At 44.4% G+C, this 19,978-nt stretch overlaps 1 protein-coding gene across 2 annotated transcripts in view; it reads right to left on the reverse strand.

Moving 5' to 3' along the window:
- Positions 1-10,263: 10,263 nt before the first annotated feature.
- The window catches only part of MRPL48 (mitochondrial ribosomal protein L48), a 29,233-nt gene continuing 19,518 nt past the window's right edge, over positions 10,264-19,978 (reverse strand). For both annotated transcript variants that reach the window (XM_030200020.1, XM_030200019.1), the window contains exons 7-8: positions 12,038-12,127; positions 10,264-10,491 (exon numbers count right to left, since the gene is read on the reverse strand). In XM_030200020.1, the coding sequence (XP_030055880.1) occupies positions 10,417-10,491; positions 12,038-12,127 (165 nt within the window). In that variant the 3' untranslated portion in view covers positions 10,264-10,416. The remainder of the gene's footprint in view (positions 10,492-12,037; positions 12,128-19,978) is intronic.

Genomic DNA, 19,978 nt, shown 5'->3' on the forward strand with positions numbered 1-19,978 from the left:
AATTATCAGGTATGATTATACATAATTTTACCTTTTTCATGGAGAGAGTAGTGGATGCTTGGAATGCCCTCCCGCGGGAGGTGGTGGAAATGAAAACGGTAACGGAATTCAAACATGCGTGGGATAAGCATAAAGGAATCCTGTGCCGAAGGAATGGATCGGGATCAAGATCGGGAGGCGGGGCTGGTGGTTGGGAGGCAGGGATAGTGGTTGGGAGGCAGGGATAGCGCTGGGCAGACTTATACGGTCTGTGCCAGAGCCGGTGGTGGGCAGCGGGACTGGTGGTTGGGAGGCGGGGATAATGCTGGACAGACTTGTACGGTCTGTGCCCTGAAGAGCACAGGTACAAATCAAAGTAGGGTATACACAAAAAGCAGCAAATATGAGTTATCTTGTTGGGCAGACTGGATGGACCATGCAGGTCGTTTTCTGCCGTCATCTACTATGTTACTATGTTTTAATTACAAAGACCAATGACTGTATCATGTGAGCTGTTTTCCAATAGCTGCTGCCTCTGAGTTGATGGTTTGCCACTCTCAATGTTTTTTGGTTTGCCTTTAGAAAATAGGCACCGTGTTATAAAATGATCTTCCCCCCTCCCCATGTAAATGGAGAGATAGCATTGGGAGGAGGGGGTGGAGGTGGGGAATGGGACTTGGTGGGTTTGCTGAGCCCGTCCATCCAGAAAGGCATCCAGCCTCTCCCGACTGGTTTCTGCGTCATACCAACCAGCAAGAAATCTTGAGTTCTGTAAATAAAGCCCTGTGAGAGGTTCCATCTTTTTATTTTGGGCGATTTGAGGAATGTCGCTCAGCTATATTTATAACAGTTGGTCTGCAACTTTGGAATGCTTTGCCTCTAAGAGGCAGATGCACTAAACGTTTTTCATCGTTAAATGAGCCCTCGGGGAAGAATTTCCGATCCTTTCCATGCACTAAAGCCTATTTTTCGACGGTAGTAGCAGCTAACGAAAACGGAATGGAGATGAGCAATTAGTGTGAAAACCCCATTGAAACGACATGCACTAACCTTTTCCGATTGCCTTTACGCAGGAAAAAGGCAGGAAAAAGGCAGGAAAACTAACGAGAGGTCTGGACCTCTCGTTAGGACAGCTCCGTGGCAGGAAAAAGTGTTAAGTGAAAAAATAAACAAACTTTGAGCCAATCCCAGCGCATTAGCAGAGCTAAAAGCGCTGTGATTGGTCCAAAGGACCTCAGAAATCACATAAAAAAATAAAAATAAAAAAAGGATCGGGAGGGGGCAAGGGCGCTCATCAGGAGCGTCCTGTACGGACGGCCTTGCCCCCCCCCCGCTGCTCCCCACTTTCCGCTGCTCCCCCCACCCCGAAAAAGCAAACTTGTAGAAGCCCCTGCCCCCCTCCCTTCCTCACTACTCTCAGCTCCGCCTCCCGACATCCTCCGTCTGTGCCCCGCCCCCTTTGGGGATCGTCGCCGCCATTCCCCTTCTCCATCGGGCCCCCCTTCCTCTTACCGGGCCCGTGCAGCGCCTCTCTCCTCTGTCCGAAGGCGCTGCACGGGCAAGAAGAACGCTGAATCAGCTGATGCCTGCCTTCGCGATAGAGCGTCTTTCTCCTCCTGGGCCCGCCTCTGTCTGACGTCAGTAACCTACGTAGGTTACTGACGTCAGACAGGGGCGGGCCCAGGAGGAGAAAGACGCTCTATCGCGAAGGCAGGCATCAGCTGATTCAGCGTTCTTCTTGCCCGTGCAGCGCCTTCGGACAGAGGAAAGAGGCGCTGCACGGGCCCGGTAAGAGGGAGGGGGGCCCGATGGAGAAGGGGAATGGCGGCGACGACCCCCAAAGGGGGCGGGGCACAGACGGAGGATGTCGGAGGCGGAGCTGAGAGTAGTGAGGAAGGGAGGGGGGCAGGGGCTGCTACAATTTTGCTTTTTCGGGGTGGGGGGAGCGGCGGAAAGTGGGGAGCAGCGGCGGGGGGGGGGGCAAGGCCGTCCGTACAGGACGCTCCTGATGAGCGCCCTTGCCCCCTCCCGATCCTTTTTTTAGTTTTATTTTTTATGTGTCAATTCAATTTGCCATGTGCTTGTGATTTGACTGTTGTGGCATGCGCAGAGCAGCTAACATAACGCTTGGCTGCTCTGCGCATGATTTGGGGGCCGATTAACGATGTGTATTGTGATTCTTTGATACATTCTACGTTCAATACCGATTCCAGCATGTGTGACTTTTTTTTTTGGTGCATTTTTCGTTATTTTAAAATCGTTAGGGACTTTAACGATTTAGATTTTTTTACGTTTGGTTGCTGCATCTGCCTCTTAGTCTGAGAAGGCTTCAGAACTTGCATCTTTTTAAAAAGGAATTGAAAACATTTCTGTTTACTCAGGCATATGGTAGAGTTTAATACCCAGAATTGAGTCTTGTATTATCAGGAATCGATAAGCGGAAGCTGAGAATCCTGGAGTTAAGATAGGACCTCATAGAGAATGACTGTAGTATTTTATTATGAATGGTCTATGTTATTGTGTATTTTTTATTTGTAATCTGCTGAGAATTGCTAAAATGTGGAATATAAGTATTTTAAATAAAGGTTGGTGAGACCAGGGTTCTGTAAGCAAGTGAGGGTATTTATTTATTTAGATTTTGCTCACACCTTTTTCAGTAGTAGCCCAAGGTGAGTTACATTCAGGTACTTTGGATATTTCTCTGTCCCAGGAGGGCTCACAATCTAAGTTTGTACCTGAGGCAATGGAGGGTTAAGTGACTTCCCCAAGATCACAAGGAGCAGCAGTGGGATTTGAACCAGCCACCTCTGGATTGCAAGAGCAGTGCTCTAACAACTAGGCCACTCCTCCACTCCACTGGGTAATTTTCATAAACACATTTTTGCCTGGAACTAGGCTGTTATGTAGTACACGCTATGAAAGCTAGCATTGTACACGAGGCAGACTCAGGGGAAGAGTTTTTATTTTATAAAATACACGCTTACACTTACGCCTGCTCCCAGGCAGGCATTATGGCTGTGGTTTCAATCAGCACAATTTCTGTCTGAGTTGTGCTAGTGTTTTATAAAGACGCATAAGCACGTGACCTCGAAGGGTGTTCACTTAACGGAGCCTGTAAACTAAGCTACTTGTTTTAGCATCACTGCACCTATTCTATGGAACTCTCACGTTGGATCTTCAGAAGGCACTTCGGGGGCCCTTTTACCAAGCTGTGAGTAAAAGGGCCCTACGGGGGGCTGTTTTTCCCATGTACCAGGGCCCTTTTTACCGCAGCAGGTAAAAAAAAAGCCCCCAGCACACATGGCTATGCGGTAAGAGAACTCTTACCACATGGCCATGTGATGGGGAGCCCTTACCACTACCCATTGAGGTGGTGATAAGGGCTCCCATCCTAACCTGCTGCTAACTGGGTTACCACCATGCAAGCAACTTTCGGGGGTTCCCCACCCCCCCGGAAATGGCGTGCGCTCAGGGCGGGACTACCACCGGCAGTAGTCCCAAAAGAGCGAGCAGTAAGCCCACATTGGGTTTACCTCCGCTCTGTAAAAGGGCCCCTTAATTTTAAAGTACTTATATTATTTTATTTTAAACAAGCGTTTCCTGCCACTGACAGGCAGATGCTCAAAAGTCACCATTAAATACCACATGCGTTTATAAAAAAATTGCAAGCCGACTGCACCACTGAGAAGTCGCCCTCATGCAACGACGGACAGTGCCAGCCCTTCTGGAACGTTTTGCACATTAAAGGTAGATGCTCCTTTCTGTGCAGTGCACAGAATGCTCATTTACTAATGATCTCATTGTGATACTTTTGCATAGGATTATCAGTAGCTGCCACAGCAAATGGTTTAAGCAATATAGAACCCCCTCTATGCATTAGACGCTGAATAACATGCGCACTAGATTGGCTTCAACCAGTCTAAATCAAACGTTGCAAGCATGGTAAGCTTTGAGCATCAAGACCTGAACAATTATAAACAGCGGCGTACCAAGGGTGGGGGCGGTCCGCTGCTGCTGGAGGGGTCTTATCGCTCTATCTCCCTCCTAAACTGTGATGCAAAACTGTATGCCAAGATATTGGCTAATAGATTATCTCACATACTGCCAGACTTAATATCCTCCCCACAGGTGGGCTTTGTGACAGTGACTAGGAATGTTCGGGCACTTTTGGCCTCCTTGGATGTGGTGGACAGGCTTCGTTTACCATCTCTATTAATCAGCTTTGATGCGGAGAAGGCCTTTGATCGCGTCGTATAGTCATTCCTTTTTGCCGTAATGAGGAAAGTGGGCTTGGAGGGTTTCTTTGGTGAGGCAGTGAAGGGTCTTATATTCAGACCCTCAGGCATTTTTGTTTGTAAATGGAGAAAGATCCGAGGCATTCCCTATTCGTAGGGGTACGAGGCAAGGGTGCCCATTGACCCCTTTGTTATTTCTATTAATACTAGATACACTTCTTAGGGATATTAGGTCTCACCCAGAGATTTCAGGAGTTTCCACTGGGAAATCTACGTTCCTGATCTCAGCGTTTGTGGACGATTTACACACCCTCGGAGATCTTTAACAGCGCTTTTGGAGTTATTTCAGGAATTTGGGGATTTTTCTGGGTTTAAATTGAAATTTTCAAAGACGCTGGCTATCGCCTCTACAGAGCAGTTGAGACACGAATGGGGGGAGGTCTTCCCTTTCCGTTGGGCTCGCAAATCTTTTACATACCTGGGAATAAAGATTGGCATGAAAACAACGTTTATATACCAGACTAATATTTCTAGTTTGTTAGAATGGGCCATGGAACATCTACATAAATTGAGATCTTTGCCTCTCAGAATTCACTTGTTTCGTATGGTGGAGTTTCCAAGATGGCTATATGTAATGCAGATGCTCCCCCTTCGTATCCTAAATAGGGATTTGCAGATGTTATATAAACATCTACGCACATTTATCTGGGGTGGTAAGAAATCAAAACTAGCAATACAGCTTATGTTGGGGTCCAGGAGGGAGGGTGGCTTGGGCATCCTGCACCTACGGAGATACAACCAGGCATGTTTACTGCGTAACTTGGGGGACTTGCTCCTCCATAGAGAGAATTTTACTCCCAGGCAGTTGGAGGAGGACTATTTTAGTCCGTGTCACCTGTACTTTTTGTTGCAAGCCCCTAGGCGGACTATTCCAGCCTGCTTCCGGAATAGCGTTTTGTTGCGGCCATTACAGGAACTTTGGAAGGATTTGACCAGACGCTGGGGAGACTCGGAGGTCTCTGATTTATTGCCTTTGCAGGGCAATCTAGCGTTCTCCCCAGGCTCAGAGAATCAGGCGTTTCGGAGATGGGCAAGCATGGGTATAATGAGATTGGAACGTGTTTTAACTGCAGGTGGGATCTTGTTGAATTTGGGGGCAATGGGGGTTGGCTTTGACTTTAGCAACATATTTGCGTACAATCAGCTGGCACATAATGAGGCATATTTTCAAAGCACTTAGCCTTCCAAAGTTCCATAGGTTTCTATGGAACTTTATAAGGCTAAGTGCTTTGAAAATATGTCTCTGGGCTGCGTGGTGAGGCATTGGGGGCAGGACATGGTAGACACGTTCAAGATCTGTTTGGTTCGGTCTCAGGGGAACGGTTCTCGGATTCAGGCCTGTATAGGGTGCTAACAAGGTTGGCCTTAAGTAAGGATAAATTGCATATTGCGGCCTGCTGGGCACAAGATCTGAGACGTCCGGCTCTAATGATAGATTTTAATAAGTTAACAGCCCGTATTCCTACACTGTCCATGAACGCGGATATTCGCAAATGCCAATACAGAATCCTACATAGAGCATATCTGACCAAGGCCCAAATTTTTAGAATGGGAGGGGTGGAGAAGCCTCTTTGCTCTAAATGCAAATATGGGGTGAGCTCTTTTTTTCATTCTCTATGGGAATGCCCGAAGGTTCAGTTTTTTGGGGGTCCCTGTTTAAATTTTTGAGAGGACTGTTGAGGACCCGGATAGCGCCTTCTCCTTTGGGCACTCTGCTGAATAAACATTAATCTTTTGCTTTGAAGGGTGGGGGTGCACTTATATTAGTACGTTGGGGAAAAGGCTTATTCTCTGCTTGTGGAAGGGGGAGTCACCACCTGATTATTGGCATTGACATAATAAATTACATGAACTCATGTTATTAGAACGCTGGGTGGTTGGGTTATCTTCTCGGAGGCACTGTTTGTTCCTCGCTCCTTGGGAGCCATATATACAGTCTCTGTCCCCTAGAGCTTGAAGCTTTGTTTTGAATTCTTTTCCAGATCGCTGAACTAGTTTTTTTTTTGGGGGGGGGGGGGGGGGGGGAATTCCAGGGGGATACGCTTCTGCACCACTCATGGGGATGGTCTGTTTGTAGGTTGTATGTCTTGTATGGGGCATATTCAGATAATCCTTCACAGGAATATTGGTATATAGGTCGCGAGAGGTTATAAGAGACAAGGTATCTCGGTTGGAGGGGTTTTATTAGTATATTTAATGTTCCAGCTATAATGGGATGCAGGGAATATAGTTACACTGCACATTGACCTTCATGGTTGTTGTATGTGAACATTTTGTAAATAGGGTTCATATGTCTCTGCACTTCCATGAAGAATTGAGATAATAATAATAAAGTGCCAAGGAGGGATGGGGTTTGAGGCTGAGTTGGGAGAGGGCGGAAACGTTAAAACATTTTTTTGATGATACCACTATTATCTCTTTCGCATGTAGAAGGATATGTTAACAATTTCTTTTTTGGTTGTATATTGAAAGTGTTGATTGCTTACATTGATGAATCATCAATAAAAATTGTTGAAACTAAAAAGCGGTATTACATTGGCCACCCTCCAAACTGCCGGTACCATGCTTGATTTTAAAGATAAACTACATATTACTAACAATAGTTCTGCAAGTTTTTCAATTCTATCAGTACTCTGGGATGATGAATACCATCTGGTCCAGGCAATTTGCTACTCTTCAATTTGTCAAATTGTGCCATTACATCTTCCAGGTTTATAGAGATTTCATTCAGCTTCTCTGACTCTTCAGCTTTGAATATCTTTTCTGGCACTGGTATCTCTCCCAAATCTTCCTTAGTGAAGACTGAAGCAAAGAATTCATTTAATCTCTCCATCAGGGCTTTGTCTTCCCCGAGTGTCCCTTTAACCCCTTGGTCATCTAGCGGTCCCACTCTGTAATTTCAGAGTTACAATGTTTTCTGATAAGTCCGATGAAGATGTTGAACAACTGCATCCCCTTGCTATAGGATTATTGCAATTATTTTGATATCAGCAATGTCCTTGATGACTTGATATCTATGCCCTTTTTGTTATGGCTTTTACACATACCATAGGAATGTCTTGATGCTAGTCTGGAATTTTACCCCAAATTTCAGGGCTCCAGCCAGGCTGTATCAATATGACCAAGGAGAAATTACGTTTTACCTGATAATTCTCTTTTCTTTAGTCAGTGTCACTGTTCTGAACCAGTGGGCGTTATCCCTTCCCACCAGCAGATGGAGGTAGAGAAAACTGAATTCTACCAGTGACATCATCAGTTATACTCTGCTGTGCTCTCTAGAACAATCCAGTATGCATCTGCCCAACCAGCAGAAGGTCCCCTGTGTTAACACACCCAGCCCCAGCAACCACTGCAGCTGCAATAAGCAAGTGAGCAAAACATCAGAGTGGCACTCACTACCCTGTGTATACCAGGGAATAGCCATGTCAGGGTAAACCCGTATGGCTGCCAATTAAAAGCCGATCACTTTCTTCAATGACCTAATAAGACAGAGCATACCCAGTACCTCAGGATGAGGTCTTCCAAGGGCAGGATTTCAGAACAGTGATGCTGACTAAAGAAAAAAAATATATCGGTAAGACTGTTCTAAACCAGTAAGATGTATCGAAGCAGACATAAGGGGCAGGGGAAGATAAGGCCCCCTGAATGACTACTCTGCCAAAGACCGAATAGATCCTGGCAAGAACATCCAACCAGTAGTGCTTAACAAAAGAGTGAAGACCATGTCGCTGCCCTGCAAATCTCCAAGGCTCCCTAGGGGTGCTAATTAAGGGAAATCCCTCAACCTTGAGGTAGAGCTCTGCTTTTTTTTTTTTTTTTTTCCTTAAAGCCACAGGAGCTGCAAAAAACAAATTCCCAAAACAGGGAAAACAGCTGCCCAGGGCAATCTGGGGAGAATTTAGGCACCTGGGACCCCACAGAGGAAGCCTGTGGGGGATGGGAAGGTGAGGAGTGGCCTAGTGGTTAGGGTGGTGGACTTTGGTCCTGGGGAACTGAGGAACTGAGTTCGATTCCCAGCACAGGCAGCTCCTTGTGACTCTGGGCAAGTCACTTAACCCTCCATTGCCTGCCGCATTGAGCCTGCCATGAGTGGGAAAAACTGCGGGGTACAAATGTAACAAAAAATACAAAATACCCCTTCAGGCGAGATCTCTCAGGACCAAGACAAAGCCTCACCCAGTGGCACTAAGTAGTGCAACTGGGTGCTGCAGAGTCAATCTCCGAACTCAGTCAGGTACAGTCTTTAGAATGACAATTGGGAGTGGCTATTAAGCTCAACCACACTGTGCAGCCACAGTCAGCAGCAGGGACAGAGCAGCACAGCATAACCAACCACCTGCAGGAAGGTAGAGAAAAATACTGGATTGCTCCAGAGAGCACCACAGATTATAACTGGTGATGTCACTGGTTGAATTCATTTTTTTTTTTTTTTGTACTTCCATTTGCTGGTGCGAAGGGATAACACCCGCTGGTTCAGAACAGTGTAAGCTGACACTAAGAAAGGGTCCTTATCCAAGGTTGCCCACATTCCTTTTATTTGCATCAGCCAGGATGCCATCTAGCTGGTTCCATCAGGGTCACGGTCCTTTCCCTTCAGAAAGGCATGTCTGGGCAAAAGTCCTTAGCATATAAAACAGTACACATTCTGTTAGCTGTACAAGACATACCACAAGTCTGGTATAATCAAGCTCTACAATACACTAATCATATTGAGGCAGGGGCTCTTAACCCCAAAACTATCCATTATGTGCCTGGTGGAGTACTGGGGGGGGGGGGGGGGGGGTTTAGTCTAGGCCTGTCTAAGGGAGGCCCAAATCTTTAAAGCATTTTTTTTTTGTTACATTTGTACTCCGCACTTTCCCACTCATGGCAGGCTCAATGCGGCTTACATGGGGCAATGGAGGGTTAAGTGACTTGCCCAGAGTCCCACCACCAGCATTCCATGTAAAAGTCGGCCCTTGCAGATCACCAATGTGGCCGCGCAGGCTTCTGCTTCTGTGAGTCTGACGTCCTGCACGTACTCACAGAAACAGAAGCCTGCGCAGCCTTCTACATGGAATGTTGCTAGTGGAATAGCAACATTCCATGTAGAATCTCCAAGTGTAACAACATTCCATGTAGAATCTCCAATAGTATCTATTTTATTTTTGTTACATTTGTACCCCGCACTTTCCCACTCATGGCAGGCTCAATGCGGCTTACATGGGGCAATGGAGGGTTAAGTGACTTGCCCAGAGTCACAAGGAGCTGCCTGTGCCTGAAGTGGGAATCGAACTCAGTTCCCCAGGACCAAAGTCCACCACCCTAACCACTAGGCCACTCCTCCACTTTAGGTGGGGGTGCAGGTCATAGATGGCTAAAGAGTGCAGAGTGCTTTTCAGAACATTAGGGGGGCAGAGGTTGGGCAGCCGCACAATTTTTTTTTTAAGGACTGGGGGTACAGTTGAGGGGCAAATTATCCTAGTGCGGCTGGGCCATATTATACAAGGTAGCAGACTGGGAATGCGCGAGTTTGTCAACACAAAAACACTTTTCAAATCACTTAACCATCCGTTGCCTCAGGTACCAATTCAGATTGCCAGGACAGAAAAATACCTACTGTATCTGAATGTATACTGCACCAATAACTTTTGGGTTTGCAGGTAATATAAAAGACATTAAAATAATTTTATCCTGGGGTTCACTAACCCACAGAGTACACCACTGGTTAGTGAATCTCAGAGTAAATGTTCCCATGGTAATATAGCGTACAAAATGTTATTTTACCACAGGTTAATAAACAGGGGCACTTTTTTTTTTTTAGGGCTATGGTTTAATGTTTGCTATACATACTTATGTGCCTCACGAGAGCCTTACTTAAAATATCAATGGTGCTCAAGGCCAAAATTAAATGGAGAAAGAAAGGCTACAGGGAAAGAGAATCAGGCCATTTCCTAACCCCCCTTTCAAAACCCCTACCTCCAGGCAAAATCTGAAAATAAAATGCAAAAAGGTTTGAGAGGGTTTTAATGATTAAAAAAAAAATGACTATTTTACATATAGGAAGAAGGCTGCCAGCACGGGAGGACCAATGAGCAGATGGTATTGAGAAATCCACCTTCAAGGCTTCTGCGCTCGCTGGTTGGACCTGCTGGGCGAGGGTTCAGCTCATTTGTGCCTTTAAATCTTGCAGTTCTGGTCGGATCTTGAAGCGTACCTGGAAGTCTGCCTCTGTGTGCTGCGAAGAGAAAGATAGGAAGAAGCTTAAGAATTTGTCAGATCTAGGTCGCATGTTCTTGAAGGAAGAGCGATGGCTGCACGGAGTAGAAACAAACAGAACTTGGATGGGAATTGTGTGCAGACTGAGGGGATCCCTGGTGTGTAGGACACAAATAAAACTGGCAATCAAGCAAGGTCTACAGTAGGAAAAGGGGAAGATAAAAACCAGAGAGTCCATTTAAGAGCAGGCTTTATACTGAAACAATCCAGAACCCCCCCCCCCCCCCCTCCAAAATCAGGCTTATACAGATCCTAGAGTGGGGGTTCTGAACCTAATCTTTGGAATACACCCAGCCAGTCAGGTTTTCCGGACATCCAGAATGAAAATACAGATATATATGCATTGTGGATATCCTGAAAACCTCGCTAGTTGAGAGTTATCTCAGAGCAACCTACAGTCTGGATACTCCAAAATGGGTGTATTTCTGCAGTACTGTTACACCAACCTCCTTCCGTAAGTACATAAGTATTGCCATACCGGGGCAGACCGAAGGTCCATCATCCAGCATCTTGTTTCCAACAGTGGTCAATCCAGGTTAAAAGCACCTGGCAAGATCCCCAAACAGTACTATACATTTTATGCTACTTATCCTAGAAATAAGCAGTGGGTTTTCCCCAAGTCCATTTTAATAATGGCTTATAGACTTTTCTTCTAGGAAGATAGCCAAACCTTTTTTAAACCCCGCTAAGCTAACTGCTTTTACTACATTCTCTGACAAGCCAGCACAGAGGGGGATTTGAAATCGTTTTAAGTTTAAAATTTATCTGATATACCATATTGTTAAAATATCTAGGTGGTTTACAACATTAACATCAATTACAAGCTTTGCCCCTCTCCTCTTATTTTCAGTTTCAAGCTTCACTTTTTTTTTTTTTTTTTTTAACCATGTGTACTTTATTGTCTTTAACACAATCAGTCTCTCTCAACTCAGTCCTTAAGACACCCATAGCCGGTCAGGTCTTCAGGATTTCCACAGTGAATACGTATAACTAGATTTGCCCAAAATACAGGTAGTGCATGCAAATGTCTCCCATGCATATTCATTGTGGATATCCTGACCACTTGGTAGGCTGGAGTATTCAAAGGACTAGGCTGAGAACCTCTTGACTTAAATAAACCAGATCAAGCTTCAGTTATGCTCTAATGGTATTATTGAGTTAGTCTGCTGTCAACTAATTGGGGGGGGGGGGGGGGGGAGAGGGGAATTTCAGAGAAGGTAGGAGATGAACCAAAATGAAATGAAGAAATTGTAGCCCAGTTGTGATTTTTCATCCTAATTTTCCAAAGAAAAATTGTTTCCCCCTTTTCTCTCATACTCCTCCCAATAGAAACACAAAGCAATTCAGCTCCAGAGAATGCAAGCCACAACTCCTACCGTACTGCTCTTTAAATAGTCACTAGGTGTCACTGCAGAGCAGTATGTAATAATTCCTCCTCATTTTTTGAAATTGTATATGCTACATGGTGTGGGGATGTATGTGTGTATGTGCATGCATGAACGTACTTCTTTGACAAACAGTTGAACTCCTTCAGGCTGATTCATCTGAAGAACCTCTATGAGGACAGGTGCCAATGTTGAACTCAAATCACTGATCTGAAAGTCATAAAATAAATAAAAAATAAAATAAAAATGTACACAAAATATAAAATTGCAACACATATCAAGAGCAAAAGACCAGACAAATTATTTCCTACCAAACGCAGGGACCAGCTAAGTCCCTTTTCTTTAAGGATTTCAGGTGTAAGAGTCCCTCTTATTTTTAAAGATTTAATTGATGGCTATTCATTACATGGAACAATCAACAAAATAAAGTCACAATAGCAGTCAACTTCATTTTGTTATACAACTAGAATGAACAACCTCTATCCCCCTCACCCCCCAATTTCCTACACATTTTTTTCCCCTTTCTCCTTCCAGAAAGTATATGCTCAGAAGGTCGTAAGAAGGGGCCTCTGATAGCTGATAATGGTGAGTTGTTTTCGGAGGGGGTGTTGATTGTGTTAATGTGGTGATGTACTTTACCATCCTGTTATAATCTCAACTCCTGGATTATAAAGGGGGGGAAGGGGGTTATCCTACCTCCCCCCTCCCTATTAGATGATGTTCTGGTTATAGCTATCTACTATAACATTCACTGCTTATTTCGCATCATCAGAAGTTTAGAATAAGCTTCGCCCTCTTGGGCTTAGTATTTTTAAATAAGAATTCTAGACAAACACTTTTGCTGCTTAAGTGAGCCCCGAGCATCTCGCCTCCCAGGTTGCCAATAAACATAGTTTATTTATTGCATTTGTATCCCACATTTTCCCACCTTTTTGCGGGTTCAGTGTGGCTTACAATAAGAGTTAAATGTTGGAAATACAATTTGTTACAGATTGGTTATGGATTACATTGTGCAGAGTTATGCGAAACAATTGAGGTGTCGTTAAGGAATGTAACAATGGAGCACAAACATTGAAACTTTGGAAGGAAACAATGGGAGCTTAGAGGGCGCTAAAAAGGCATGAAGACATATGGTATATATCTTTCTGTGAGTAAAGGTATGAGAGATGTGATATTACGGGAATGAGAATTCAGGGGTGAATGTATGATGCACTAGTGAACATTAAGTGTGGCCTTTAAGTGTTTTGTTTCTTTCCGTAAATTTTTTCGAAAAGATGGGTCTTCAATAACCTGCGGAAGGAATCTTGCTCGTTGATTGTTCTTAAGTTGCGCGGCAGTGTATTCCAAAACTGCGTGCTCATGTGAGAAAAGGTTGACGCGTGTAGCGCTTTGTATTTCACGCTTCTCCAGTGCCAGTCAGCTGGAGGTTCAGGAGATGTCCAACGTTGTAAAATACACTTTCATGCTACAAGGCACATTTCATGAAACAAAAGTGTCTCTCCTTTATCATTACCTCTAAAGGCCCCTGGTGTATCCAACTGTTCAGCAGAACCAATTAATCTACACCCTAAGATGGAAGTCATAACTGACTACCGCAGTCAGAAATTGTTGTATAGTCAAGCATCCCCAAAAGGAGCAAAATAGATTTTCTTATTCCCTTTGACATTTTAGGCAGGAGGAGGACAAATCTTCACACCAACTCAAACAGCAAGCAAAACACAACAAGGACAACAACCAATCCACTCAGTCAGTAAATGGTGCTATAAAACTTTAATCAAAGTCATACACGACTCGACACGGGCCTATGTTTCGACCACCTGGCCTGCACCAGGAGTCAAATGTTACTGAAGATATCAAAATAAATTAAAAGGTCACTTATCTTGATTATCGCTAATCGATGTCATCTACACAGAAACCTGATTAGCGATAATCAAGATAAGTGACCCTTTAATAGGATCGCCAACTTTCTTCATCTTAGTACCTGTGGTGCACACAGCATTTATTTTGATATCTTCAGTAACATTTGACTCCTGATGCAGGCCAGGTGGCCGAAACACAGGCCTGTGTTGAGTCGTGTATGACTGATAAAAGTTTGTTTGTTTTTTTAATTTAAACGAGGTCTTTATTAATCTGAGCAAGATAGAAACAGTAAGCAATATAAAACATTCAATGCCAAGTACAGTGTTCAAAGTGCTGAAAGAAAAAAATAACACTCTCTCTAAGCACACCTCTAATATTTTCAATTTTATAGAACTATTCAAAAGAAAAAGAAGAAAAAAGAAAGAGGAAAAAACTGGGGAAGGGGGAAAGGGGATCGCAAAGAGGAGATATAACCCAATGATTGGAACCCAAGTGTAGGACAATAGAAGGAAAAAGGCCAAACCATGCCTCACTCACCCACAAAATTCAAATTACATACAGTCCCCCAAATCTTTACCCAGGTCTTAAAGGAGTTACACCTAATAGCTGTTAGCATCTCCAATTTATATACTGTATACAGCTGGGACTTCCATTTTGCTATGAGAGGAACCCCTGGACTCTTCCAAGCAGCTGCAAGGGTAAACTTGGCCACATGTAGATGACGAACCAAAAGTTTCTGATATTTCCGAAGTCCCAGAATCTCTTTATTCAACAAGATCATCCCAGGATACCAAGGAACTCTCAAGCCCGTTATCCATAGTATCTGAAAGCTAATAGATTTCCAAAAAAGCAGTCGCCTTCAGGCAAGTCCACCAAATATGGCCCACTGCAGCTCCTTGTAACTCTGGGCAAGTATTTTAACCCTCTACTTGACTGTAACCACAGAAATGCAGTATATCAAGTCCCATCCCCCTTTCCCTATGGTATAGTATCCCCAAACCTCCACTCACTGCATTCCGAAAAAGAATCAGATGAGAGAACCTGGGCCTCCTGCCACCCCAAATAAACTTATTCAGTACATCAGTACACCCTGAAGAGAAGAGAGAGCCCGGCAAGGAACTTTAACTGGAAGCACCTGAAATAAATACAACAGTCTAGGTAACATACCCATCTTAATGGTTGAAATTCTATCAAACCAAAACAAGGTCTGTTGTTTCCATCGGCCCAAATCAGCCTTGATAGCAGTATACATGTGAAAGTAATCAGGTTTCAACCACACCCCAAAATAACGCAACACAGCGAAAAGGAAAAGATTGTAGGAGATGTAATAATGTGGGCCCATCTATAGTCATGTTAAGAGTTTGGTTTTACTCGTATTAACTTTAAACCCTGAGACTCCCTATGAGGAAAGGCTAAAGCGTCTAGGGCTCGTCAGGTTGGAGAAAAGGCGGCTGAGGGGAGATATGATAGAGGTCTATAAAATAATGAGTGGAGTTGAACGGGTAGATGTGAAGCGTCTGTTCACGCTTTCCAAAAATACTAGGACTAGGGGGCTTGCGATGAAGCTACAATGTAGCAAATTTAAAACGAACTGGAGAAAAACTTTCACTACTCAATGTGTAATTAAACTCTGGAATTTGTTGCCAGAGAATGTGGTAAAGGCAGTTAGCTTAGCGGAGTTTAAAAAAGGTTTGGACAGCTTCCTAATGGAAAAGTCCATAGACCGTTATTAAATGGACTTGGGGAAAATCCACTATTTCTGGGATAAGCAGTATAAAATGTTTTGTACATTTTTGGGATCTTGCCGGGTATTTGTGACCTGGATTGGCCACTGTTGGAAACAGGATGCTGGGCTCAATGGCCCTTTGGTCTTTCCCAGTATGGCAATACTTATGTACTTATGACTCGAGAATAAGCCTGCAAAACAGAAATTAAATTAGGCAGAGTAGTAATAGGACACGTGAAATAAAGCAAAATATCACCAGCAAACAAAATAATTTTATGCTCAATAGCACCCACCTGAACACCCTGGATATTAGGATTAGATTGAAGAGCTGAAGCTAATGGTTCCACCACCAGGGCCAACAGCAAGGAAGATAACAGGTAACCTTGCCTCGTACCTCTAAAGAGGGACTCTGATTAAAGTTTTATAGCACCATTTACTGACCACGTGTGGATTGGTTATCATCATCGCTATGCTTCGCGTGCTGTTTGAGACAGGAGGGCAGCATTTGCACCTGTAAAATATGCTCCATGCAATACTCTAACAGCACTCCCTAAGTCACGCACATCAGGCTATCTGTTATTCCTGAGATGCAATCCATATCAGAGTCTGGGTCACTGCTTGTAGGGTGCATTTATCATTAGCTCACGTGTGGCTTATTTTACACCTCAGAAAGACTTACACACACACACATAAGTACATAAGTAGTGCCATACTGGGAAAGACCAAAGGTCCATCTAGCCCAGCATCCTGTCACCGACAGTGGCCAATCCAGGTCAAGGGCACCTGGCACGCTCCCCAAACGTAAAAACATTCCAGACAAGTTATACCTAAAAATGCGGAATTTTTCCAAGTCCATTTAATAGCGGTCTATGGACTTGTCCTTTAGGAATCTATCTAACCCCTTTTTAAACTCCGTCAAGCTAACCGCCCGTACCACGTTCTCCGGCAACGAATTCCAGAGTCTAATTACACGTTGGGTGAAGAAAAATTTTCTCCGATTCGTTTTAAATTTACCACACTGTAGCTTCAACTCATGCCCTCTAGTCCTAGTATTTTTGGATAGCGTGAACAGTCGCTTCACATCCACCCGATCCATTCCACTCATTATTTTATACACTTCTATCATATCTCCCCTCAGCCGTCTCTTCTCCAAGCTGAAAAGCCCTAGCCTTCTCAGCCTCTCTTCATAGGAAAGTCGTCCCATCCCCACTATCATTTTCGTCGCCCTTCGCTGTACCTTTTCCAATTCTACTATATCTTTTTTGAGATACGGAGACCAGTACTGAACACAATACTCCAGGTGCGGTCGCACCATGGAGCGATACAACGGCATTATAACATCCGCACACCTGGACTCCATACCCTTCCTAATAACACCCAACATTCTATTCGCTTTCCTAGCCGCAGCAGCACACTGAGCAGAAGGTTTCAGCGTATCATCGACGACGACACCCAGATCCCTTTCTTGATCCGTAACTCCTAACGCGGAACCTTGCAAGACGTAGCTACGTGTCGCTCTGTAAGGCTCCATCTCCTCAATTGACGACATGTAGTTACGGAACGTTGCAGGAATGCTTCAAGGCTTGAAGGCTTCACGGATAGGATGTGCTCGGTGCTTTTCTGTAGCACATGAGGGGAATTTAATATATGCTGATTAAAGTGGAGGAGTGGCTGGAGGGGGGGCAGGGGAGAGAGAGAGGAGATTCGCTGGGTGGCTGGAGGGGGGGGGGGCAAGGGAAAAAGGAGAATTGCTGGGTGGCTGGAGGGGGGGCCGGGGAGATAGGTTAATCGCTGGGTAGCTGGAAGGGGGGGCAGGGAACAGAGGAGAGTCAGTGGGTGGCTGGAGGGGGGTCAGGGGAGAGAAGAGCATCGCTGGGTGGCTGGAGGGGGAGCAGGGGAGAGAGGAGAATCGCTGGGTGGCTGGAGAGGGAGCAGGGGAGAGAGGAGAATCGCTGGGTGGCTGGAGAGGGGGCAGAGGAGACACACTCGCACCCAGCGGTCTCTCTCTCTGTCACATACACACACTCGCACATTCACTCTCTCTCTCTCACACACAAAGTCAATCTCACACATACTCTCTCAAACATACACACTCCGAGGAAAACCTTGCTAGCGCCCGTTTCATTTGTGTCAGAAACGGGCCTGTTTTACTAGTCCTATATAATAATTCTCACCTCCAACAGGATGTGCTTGGGACCGTGCCTGCCGGAAGTGGTCTGCTAGGCAGGCATGCACTGACCTCAGTGACATCAGTGACAGACAATTTGGCAAAGCAAAACAATCTGAGTGCTGGCCATTAGGACACAGGGTAGATAGGAGAGTTTTAAAAGACTGAAGGAAACGAAAGTGTTAAACTGGAGAAGGGGGGGGGGGGGGGAGTTGTGAATGACTGAAAGACATGCAAATTTGGGACAGGAAAACAATCTCAATGCTGGCCATTAGCACACAGGGTACATAGGAGAGTTTTAAAAGACTGAAGGAACCAAAAGTGTTCGGGGGGGGGGGGGGGGGGGGTGGGGGCAAGTTCTGAATGAATGAAAGAAATGAAAATTTACGAGAGGAACACAATCTGAATGCCCGGCATTTGTACACAGGGTAGATAGGACACTTTTTAAAAAAAATGAAGGACGTGAAAGTATTACATCTTGGGGGAGGGGTGAGGAGGAAAGCGGTGGGGTATCCAGATACTGGGCGTTAGGGCCACGAGGGTACATAGACTTTTGAAAGCCTTAAGGAACCCAAAGTGTGGGAAGGAGGAGGAAAAGGAGGGGAGGGAACGGGGTGAGGGGCATTAGGAACAGGGGAGGGGGCCCTGTCACACACTCTCATTCTCACACACACACTGTCACACAGACAGTCTCACTCTGTCACACACCCGCACATTCACTCTGGCTCTCTCTCTCAAACATACACACTCCCAGGAAAACCTTTTCTAGCGCCCGTTTCATTCGTTCCAGAAACGGGCCTTTTTTACTAGTATATATATAAGTTCCATATGCTTCACCTAGGATTTTATGCTCTCAAACACACAAGTTAGCAGTTCTTCTGTTGGTAAGGGAAGATTGGATAGTACTCATGAGGCAGCAATTTTCTATTTAGCCCTGTCGCTGCAGAATTCATTAGCACTACACCTCTGAGCTGAAGCCCTATTTTTCTCTGGCATTTCCTGATATTTGCAGAGAATATAGGAAGACAGGCTGGTAGAGAATGAGTCGGACTGCAGACTAAAACCTGGGGGGCCTCCTTCGTGCCACTTTTTTCCTTCTTTGTTTCACTGAATAATTTGTTATTCTATTTTCCTTTCTGCTTTTATAATTGTAAACCACTTTGATTTCTGGACGGAGCAGTACAGCAAACTTAATTAATAAATAGGTTTTCCATTCTTTGTTTATGGCAAAAGTAATTACAAAATGGAAGCCAGCATGACCTAACCTTAGACAATAAGTTGACATTTTGGTACAACCCTAAAAAGTGTTTGGATAGCCAAACCTGCCCGGCCCTCAGTTTACCTGGGCTGTAAATAAGCCAGAGAACAGACGCTCCAGCGGCTTACATATGAGCTACGATCGCTCAGTTATTCAGCTCCTTGCTCAGGTGTGTTCCAGCAAATGCTATAACCAAATAGTGGAACAAAATTACTATTATGTTACATTACACGTTGCTGAGATGGTGCTTCAGTGTCGGCTTTCTTGATTTGTTCTTTGGTTGCGTTTAGCATTTGATAAATAACCTGTTTTAGGCTGTGAGAAAAATTTTACACTGAAAAGATTTTTGTTTTGTTTTTATTATTTTAAAAGCTTGAAGAACATTTACAATACAACAACCTTTACAAGGTTCCTGATGAAGGCCCAATAGGCTGAAACATGACTCTCTTGGCACATTGTGTTCCTCGAGTCACCTTCGCTGTGATTGGTGTGTCTGTGCGACTGCGAGGGCTTTTGTTCCTCTGTATTGACATCGACAAAATTATCATTGCCAAGAATGATAAATTTTCCTATAACATCCTATATATCAGCTACTGAACTGTTGAAGAAATATTTCTCTGATATTTTGCAAATCCTTTCTGATAGCCACCCTCTGGTGTCTAAAGTGATTTATATTTCCCTTAAAATGTTCTTTATCAGAGAAAAGAGATGTGAACTTAACTGACGTTTTGGAAAATTCAGAAATTACAGATAGAGTTATATTATTAGTGACTTTCGCCTTTGATTTAGATAGGAACAATGTTTTGAAATTGCATTTCTGACAAATGGCTGATAGTTTTTTGGGTTCAAAGATTAATATATTCCCTGACATATCAAGGGAATCGCAGACTAGGAAGCGTGAATTCTTGGCTTTTAAGCCAGGAATCATTGTCCTAGGTGGGACCTTCCTAGTGCGATTCCCTTGTAAGTGTTCTATTTCCTTATTACTTATTTGTTGAACCTAAGTAGAGAGGTGTGGTAGCCGTGTTAGTCCACTCTTAAAGGTTATCA

Source organism: Microcaecilia unicolor, chromosome 4, assembly GCF_901765095.1.
Source record: "Microcaecilia unicolor chromosome 4, aMicUni1.1, whole genome shotgun sequence".
Lineage (NCBI taxonomy): Eukaryota > Metazoa > Chordata > Amphibia > Gymnophiona > Siphonopidae > Microcaecilia > Microcaecilia unicolor.